This window comes from Mesitornis unicolor, unplaced genomic scaffold (assembly GCF_000695765.1).
Source record: "Mesitornis unicolor isolate BGI_N332 unplaced genomic scaffold, ASM69576v1 scaffold14061, whole genome shotgun sequence".
NCBI lineage: Eukaryota > Metazoa > Chordata > Aves > Mesitornithiformes > Mesitornithidae > Mesitornis > Mesitornis unicolor.
The window spans coordinates 8156-16304 of record NW_010164563.1 but is presented as its reverse complement, the minus strand read 5'-3'; the positions used below and the strand labels follow the sequence as shown (position 1 = coordinate 16304).

General features: G+C 41.3%; 2 protein-coding genes across 3 annotated transcripts in view; one reads left to right on the top strand and one right to left on the bottom strand.

The window, feature by feature from the left end:
- The window catches only part of SFI1 (Sfi1 homolog, spindle assembly associated (yeast)), a 27381-nt gene extending 25909 nt beyond the window's left edge, over nucleotides 1-1472 (top strand). Inside the window, exons 28-30 of the mRNA XM_010194362.1 lie at nucleotides 1-15; nucleotides 722-824; nucleotides 1365-1472. The exon at nucleotides 1-15 is cut by the window's left edge and continues 133 nt beyond it. Of these exons, the coding sequence (XP_010192664.1) occupies nucleotides 1-15; nucleotides 722-824; nucleotides 1365-1472 (226 nt within the window). The remainder of the gene's footprint in view (nucleotides 16-721; nucleotides 825-1364) is intronic.
- Nucleotides 1473-4035: 2563 nt separating this feature from the next.
- PISD (phosphatidylserine decarboxylase) overlaps nucleotides 4036-8149 on the bottom strand; it is an 8366-nt gene continuing 4252 nt past the window's right edge. For both annotated transcript variants that reach the window (XM_010194360.1, XM_010194361.1), the window contains exons 3-7: nucleotides 7004-7240; nucleotides 6742-6880; nucleotides 5645-5791; nucleotides 4872-5032; nucleotides 4036-4551 (exon numbers count right to left, since the gene is read on the bottom strand). In XM_010194360.1, the coding sequence (XP_010192662.1) occupies nucleotides 4327-4551; nucleotides 4872-5032; nucleotides 5645-5791; nucleotides 6742-6880; nucleotides 7004-7240 (909 nt within the window). In that variant the 3' untranslated portion in view covers nucleotides 4036-4326. The remainder of the gene's footprint in view (nucleotides 4552-4871; nucleotides 5033-5644; nucleotides 5792-6741; nucleotides 6881-7003; nucleotides 7241-8149) is intronic.

The following is an 8149-nucleotide window of genomic DNA, read 5'->3' as shown; positions in this document are numbered from 1 at the left end:
CAAGAACTCAAGTATGTTGCAAAGCCCCTTTAGCCAGCTTCTTCGTGCTGTCAACTCAGTATTACTTTTCCTGTATGTATCTACTTTGAAAATAACCAGTCTGTTCACAGCAAAACTGTGACTTAAACAGAGAAAAGTTACAGAGATTTTTGTTTTCATCTTTTAAGAGTTCACTCCAGGTGGGAGAGTACATGCACAACTTCTTCTGTAGTCAGCAAGTGGTTTAATTATACCTTTGGTAGCTATTGGAGAAAGCATGGCAAAGGTATCATTAGGTGTAATCTGAAGGCAATACAAATGAACTTGGCACAGCAGTTGAAATTTAGCTTTTCTTTTATCACGAGGAGTGAAGACTTCTTTTAACTGTCAATTTAAAAAAATTAGGGCTGAGGTTTGACAACTTCTCTACTAAAACAAGATGGCATTTACAAAAATGCTTAAAAGAAAATAGGGCCTGGAGGGGATTCAACTGTCAGGAAAGGAAGAAGTCAAGAACTAGGAGTAGAGAATGGAGACACAGCTTTCAGACAAATTCCTCTGCTTTTTAGCATCCTTTCCCCCCACCCCATGTTGTTTTTGTTTCCCCGTCCCCCCACTTTTATCGCTCACTGGTTTGAGACAAAAAGTGGGGTCTAATTGCAAGTATCAATTGCAAGTCTAAGTTGGCTTAGACTGTTGAGCTCCTAATTGTGATAAGAATCCTCCTAATCTGTTTTATCAGGTCCTGTCAGCAGCAGGCAGAGATTCTACAGAGATGGCTACAAATGAGCAAGCAACCCAAGGACCAAGATGGTGTACAAGGAGTTAAGGAAGAATTGGATCAGGTGTGTAAATAGCAATCAGACTGAAGTTATTAAAAGGATTATCACTGTTAGCACTTAGCCTAAGGGCTGATTGTAGTTGTGAGGAAGCTGTTATTAAAATGCCAAAAGAAGGGAGACTTGTAATCAGAAGTGGGCTGGCAAGCAGGACAGACTGCTAAGTCGATGTTTCTTCCTGTTTGTTCAGAAATGTTAACTCCAGCTCCAATAGAACCTTTAATGCTATTGCCAAGCTATAGAGCAGGCTTTAGTAGATTTGGTTTCAATTTTTTTTCTGTGGTTTCTCAGGACAGTGTAGTTACACTGCACTGACTGCATCTGCATGGCTCACAGTCATCAAGTTCACACAGACGTGTGTGGGTACTGCACTGTTACCTCTAAGGCTGGCCAGTACTTGGCGGTCCTGAGACACAATCCTGTCACTTAATGGTTCTTAAGTGGGATAACAGTAAGGCTGCCAGAGCTCATTCATTCCTCCTCTATCAAAAAGACTGAATGCTGTCTTGCTGTATGAGCAGCTTATGCAATTGTCTTCACTTTCAGTTGCAGGTGAGGATAAACACTCTCACCAAAGCACAACTAAAAGAGAGACATCATGTGCAGAACCTGGTTGCCCGCCTGCGTGATATCCAGATTGCTCTGGATATGTAATGCATCTGAACCAATTTTCCAGCTCACGGGTAGGACTTTTTGCCCTTTCTGTAGCAGAGAAGGATGGAAGAGATGTATACGTTCTTAGTCTATGTATGGCATTTTTATTTTATAAATGAACTTAAATATTTCTGCTTATTTTGTTACTACAACTGGTTAAAAACCAAACCAAACAGAAGCTAAACACACCTTGTGCTGCACTTGCAATACCTACTTTAGGTTACCTTACCCTGACATTTCAGAAAGATAAGCAACACTGATAAGACTCTTTATTTCAAAATGTTTGCCATTAAATGAGTTAATGTCAGTAAGTCATACACTTTGACATACAAAAATACCGTGCTACTGATACAGTTGAAGAATTAAATGGATTCTCCATGCAGGAGAAATTCACAGCATTATCAGTACCCTCTAGGAATGTTGCTTTCACTTCCAGGATGCATTACTGACCACTGCATAACAAGTAATGTTTGTTAATCAGCTAGCTCTGCACAGCATTAAGACCATCACAAAAAGCGCCCCTTGCATGCTGAATCCTCTCCTCCTTAGATCTCTAATAAAGCAAACATCACGTAACACATGCCCCATTGCTAGGCTAACAGTAGCATTCAGATACTCTGGATGGTGATGCTGAGTAGGAAGAAATTAAAGCTTAAAGTAGCTTTGGCTGTGTCTGGATGCCATAGGCCCCAGTGGAAAAGGGCAGGGAAGATCAAGTCATCTTTTCTGGTATCCACTGGAACAAATTTGCTTGCTACTGTTAACGTGACACTAAAGTTTGGTCAAAAGGCTAGTCACAGCTTCATCCTTTTGAGGTTGATGTTTGCCTTAGTCTTTGCTCACTCTCAATGGTTTAAAAAAGTGCACATTTCTATCTACCTGTATATGGTAATATACAGCTGCAGGAGTAAACTTGCTAATGCCAAGAAGTTTAACAGGATAGGTGGCTAAAAGCCACTTCAAGCTTTCAAACTCCTCCCCATGTAAAGTGAGGAAACATTGACTCTCAGAGCCAAATGAATTTTCTCCTGCTTGTCACCCAAACAGCCACCATTATCTGAGTCATGGCTGGGCTACATGATTTAGAGGCAGTTTATCATCCCTTCTTTCCTGATGACAAGCTAAGCATACAGGACTTGGCAAACTGGACATTTGTACAACAAAATTATATTCTATTTTCTGCAGTGCGTACAAAGAAGATGAGTTTTTCTTTAGGAAGTCAGAGCTGGTCAAAGCTTACCACCTCCTTGAAATAGCAGAAGAAACACCCAAGGCTCAAGCAAGGAAGTAATATGAGAAATCTTTCAGAGAGCAGAAAGGCAGGTTTCATACGCATGTCCACTCCAAGAAGCTCTGGACAGCAAAGTCAGCTGTAAATGTTTCAGTGCCTGGACTTGAAACAGTTTATTCTCTAAAAACAAGTGATACATTGCTTTAAAATTCAATTCCTCTTCTTTACTTTGACACCAGCTTCTGTCAGTGCCATATAATGCCACATTCAACAGATCCAAGGTATTAGACTTTAACTGTTATTGACATGAAGTTACAATGAGGCTCCAAAGTTTTGCTGTAGGATGAAGCTTCAGCATAGAACTTTCAGCCCGCAGCACATTCCTATTGTTAAGTATGAGGGCAGAAGTCAGGGGAAGTGTAAGGGGTTTTTTTATATTTTTAACAAGAAGAAATTGTTGCCAGTCTATTACAGGATGGCCAGGTTTGCACCTGAGAGGCAACCTGGGATTGCTTCAAAGATCCATAATGTTTTTACGCATGGTCAGTGCATAGGGCATTTAACTTTGTGCCACAAAAACTGGTCCTGAAGTATCTGAAACTGTTCCGTAAACAGATGAATTAATTCTCCAAGAACTTAGTGACAAAGCAACAATGAAGATACATAGCAGAAGGTAAAAACATATTTTGGCTGCAATCTCATTGTGTCACACGAGAAACATCCCTTATGTATTCGAACCCCTTAATCCAAGAGGTAAAACAACTGTCTTTCATACAAACGAAATCTTTTAAGGCCTGAAATAGCAAAATAAAACCATGAATTAGAAAGAAGACACACAGCTTTGTCTGATTTTTTTTTTTCTTTAAGAAAGAAAATCCCAAAATGACCAGTTTCATTGTATGGAATTGTAGACACAGCGTCTTCAGGTTTAAAATACAGTGCAAAGTCCATTTTTAAAGGGATCATGTCAGATAGAAGAATTTAAGTTGTCTAACAGCAGAAAACCTGGATAAGTGTAACTTATTGTGCTGATGCTGTCTGTAATACACTTTGCTTAGTTTGGACTGTGAAGCTGTACTCGCCAATTTAACTGGCGCTCTGTGCATTCACAGGCTGCCTTTATATAAGAACTTCAGCAGAGGGTTTGAGAATAAAATAAATATGGAAACACATTCTTTACTCGAGCTCTGAAAAACAGATACTGCAAATACAAGGTCCAAGGTCTGACTGAGCCTGTTGATATCCCTTTAAATATAGCTCATCTCTACCCCTGCCCTTCCCCACTGCACCTGCACAGCCTCGGAAGGCTTAAAAGGGACTTAGAGGCTGTAAGAACATAATTATCCTGTGGCACACTGAGGGGAAAATATGAAAGACTACAGGCACAGGGTGGGACAGAAACCTTCACGGTCAACTTCTTTAAAGGCAGCTGTACCTGACACATGCGGTCATTCAATTCTCTTTCTGCATTCAGCAGCATGTAAATGTAGACCAAATACTCTTTTAAGTTTAACGTAGCAATGACATCTTCTTTTTTCCTCACCCAGGTCCTGCTGAGTGATACATACTTGTTAAGTGAAATACTCAGTGGTTGTGTAGAAAACCTTCTTGCTGAGAGAGTTTCTATAGAGAGCCCAGTGCTTCTCCAAAGCGGATTTTCTGTCCGGCTTTGAGGTGGAATTTGAAGTCCTTGGGTGCCTCAAAGATGAGTACAATCGTAGAGCCTAAGTTAAATTCCCCTAAATGGTCTCCTTTCCTCATGGAGATTCCTTCCTTGTTGTTGTTGGATATGAAGCTGAAGTCATTGTAGGAACCTTTAGAGTAAGATGGACTGTTGGTATGCAAGTCCTGTAGAGAGAAGGAAGAAACTGTTGCATGAGGATTTCAGTACTCTGTATTCAGTAGCACAGCTGCACACTGGATATTCAGGCATTTTCAATGCAGGAACATACTTAGAAATGAAAGGTGGAATAGGAATATTAAAAAATAGACTATATTGGAGATTACTCCCTTTACATCAGTCGGTCGGTGCAGAACATCAATGTTGTGAAACATCATAATTTCAGGGAAGTAAGATTTTAAGATTTTTTTTTTGTCATCTTCTTTTATTATACTTTACCAACCTCAACCATCAAAACCAGAAAGCTGCCTACTACTATCTTGCTCACCTGGTCAAAGTAGATGCGGATAGAGCCCACATTTGTTGCTCCTACAGCTGTTAAGGAGAAAAAGCCGTGTTTCCAGTCACCTGTAAGGACAACTCGTTCATTGTGGCAGAACAGTTCCTTGATCCAGCGAGCAACTCCAGGATTCACAGACATCAGAGAGCCTGCAATAGTGAGAAAATACTCAGGCTGACTTGTCATCTGATAGGCCCCTAAGAGAGATCAGGGTAAGGACAAAGGCAGAGCTAGTCCCTAGTCTCAGCCCTGATAAACAAAATTGAAAGAAACCTTCTAAGCACATTAAGATCCATCTAACAAAAGGCTACGAGCTACTAAGAGGAAGCTAAAAATATTCTTTACAGCTTAGGAACAAGTTTCACTGGTTAACTATCCAGTGCATGAGAGCAGCCCCTCCCAGTTCTCTTTGGTGTAATAGTGGTTACTGAGACTGCGGCTGAAAACCAAGTAGCTAGGGAGCTAGCACTTACCAGGAAATACTAATAATGTGACTCTGTTAAAAAATAAGAGCTTATTGCAGAAGAACCTTAAAGATTTAAATCCCTACATAGTCTTTAAAGTAATTCAGCAAGGTATATTCACTACAGATATTTTTAATAATGAAATGCATCTGCTCTGCCATACTGAATCCAATAGTAGCATAAAACCCTTTTACTTCAGAATGTAGAACTTGACATGTTTCTCAAACCTTGTGGCAGGTCATTGTTTGTCCCTCCTGGTGTTTGAAACCAAAGCCGTGTACCTGAACAGAAACCCACCTGGGAAGTGACGCCGGTGTGACACTCTCCAGTCAGTGGGGGAGTGGAAGCAGTGATAATCCCCTGGTGCAAGGTAGATGACACAATGATAGAGCTCATTCCCCTCCTTTGTGACCAGTTGTTGCTGAAAAGAGTTACCAGGTGGGGCTGCAAAAAAAACACGGAAAGGAAGGGGTTAAAGATACTCTCCACAGTCACCACCACAGCCGAGCTCTCTAGAACTGGTGGTAACAGCAGAGGACTACATACAGTCCACATATACTGTTGAGACAACAAAAAGATACACTTCTTCCAAGAATCCACTATTTCAAAGTGTTCTTTTCCCTTTACAACAAAATTAGATCCTGTACTGTTTTAATAATTTTGAAAATGTCTTAATTTTACTGTTTGCCCTTCCCTAAACAGAAAAGCAGATACTAAAATACAATGAGATGTAATTTTTATTGAAGCTACCCTGTCAAGAACAGAATTTTCTTTCTCAAAGCAACCGTTTTAAGAATAGAATTTGGAAAGAGTCCCTAGTTCGATAAAATACATTAGTTGCATTGTACTCATGTTGAAAACAACGCTGCTGTTTGTGGAAGTCAGTCTCTCCTGTCCCCTCGCCAGTTTAGCAAAGCGTGTTTCTTTCATCTAAACTCAAGGTCTTGGAGACAGCGCTCGAGGTGCAGCAGAGCAGTAGTAGCACAAGTCATCAGAAATCTAGTGCTTGAGCATAGATCTTGTCACAAAGTACAATTTTTGCTAACCAGGCGCTTGGGCACATTTCAGTCTGGCAGCAGGAGTGCTACAGCCTCATCACAGTGCCAGATCTTGGGAGTCGACTGTAATTGTCAATATAACCATCTAAAAAGGAACCAAGCAATTAAATTCAGATAATCAGAATGAGTCAGGCAAGACAGTGAAAAGCTGCTGGGGAGAAAGAGCTAGAACAGTGACATGTTAATCCCCAAATAAAACAGAAGTCAGACCTGCTTTTGTTCCTGACAATGTAAGAAAGAAAGAAAGAAAAAAAAAGTAGTAATCTCTTTTCTGTTGATCTCTGAGAACGCTGAAAGGGCAGAGCAGAATAAATGCGGAATTGAGGCAGAACTCACCCTGGCTAAAATGCAGTTCCTCTGGGGAGACGCGAGGTCCCAAGAAAGATTCCAGAGAATAAGTAACCCCTTTTACTTGCTCCACTTCACAGTTCTTCACCTGTCCAAAATTAAGGATCTTGCCATCAGAGGGACTAATCTACAGTGAAGAGACAAAAAATGAAACCTTAGGAATCCACTCATTCCTCATGAAGCAGACGTTCCTCTGGGGATGGAGGGCAGCTGGCAGCATAGTGTAAAGCCTTCATTTCCTTGTACTCACCACGCTGTGCAGACAGCAGACTGGCCGTGCTTGTGGTTTCAGCTTCCTGCGGAAGAATTCACTGAGGTTTCTGTAGTGATGCAGATCCTCCACAGCTGCCTCCTTCATGTTCACCCCAAACGTCCAGATGTACAGGCTGTAAACAGGCTTCCGGAGCCATGTGGGCAGCTCCACCTGGTTCAGGCGACCCCAGGCTCGTGAGAGCAGCCGCGTTGGTACCGATTTGTACAGAGCAACCTAAAGAAAGAAGAATTGCTCCACGTTGTTCAGTTCTTCCCACTGCTGGCTTTCTCTTAATTTTCCCCATAAACCAGAAAGGATCAAACTGTTCCTGCTAATCAAGAATCCTTTAATTCAGTGGGTTACACCACACACAAAGTAGCCTTTAAGTTAACAAAAAAATAACACTGCACTTCATCCTCACCCCCTCCATTCTGATAAAAGCAGATGAAGGACAGGATGAAACTTCCTATACCCTTATACTGAAGCCAAAATCTCCACTCCCCTGCAGGCTGAAGCTCAACATTTACGTTACTGGAAACTGCCCCATGTGTGACTTACAGGAAAAAAAGACACATTTCACATATTCTAGTAGAACGCTCATCAGAAGGGTTTAACATTACCATTATATTTATTTGTGCGAAGAACCAAATGAAAATTGTCTGAACAATAATTTCTCAGTGCTTGATGACATGCTGCTCAGAGGCATCTACTAAGGAGGGTTTTTTCCACATCCCCCACTCTGATGATACTTGTACAATTGAATGAACACACCCATGTGGATGTAGCCACGCCAGTATAAACTTATGCCAGTCTCACACAGCAGTGTGAGTTGCTAATTGCAAGAGTATAAAGTGCCTTTATTCCTGCAGAAATACACCTTTGGACTTACACCAAAGCCTGAGTTAAAGCAGCAAGAAAAACAAATGAACAATGTTGGTAAGAGGTGTATGCTGCTGATGCAACTGACAGATGAGGAGAGCATCTTCCTGTTGGCAATCCCAGCAGGTAACTCCTCTGGAGTTTGCTGTACTTCCCATCAGTCACGAACCTCATGCATTCATGATGTACTTGCTGGGGTAGGGTGTGTGGACCAAGGGAACTGAATCCTCTGAAACCAGTTTCACAAAAGAAGCGATCTGCTGA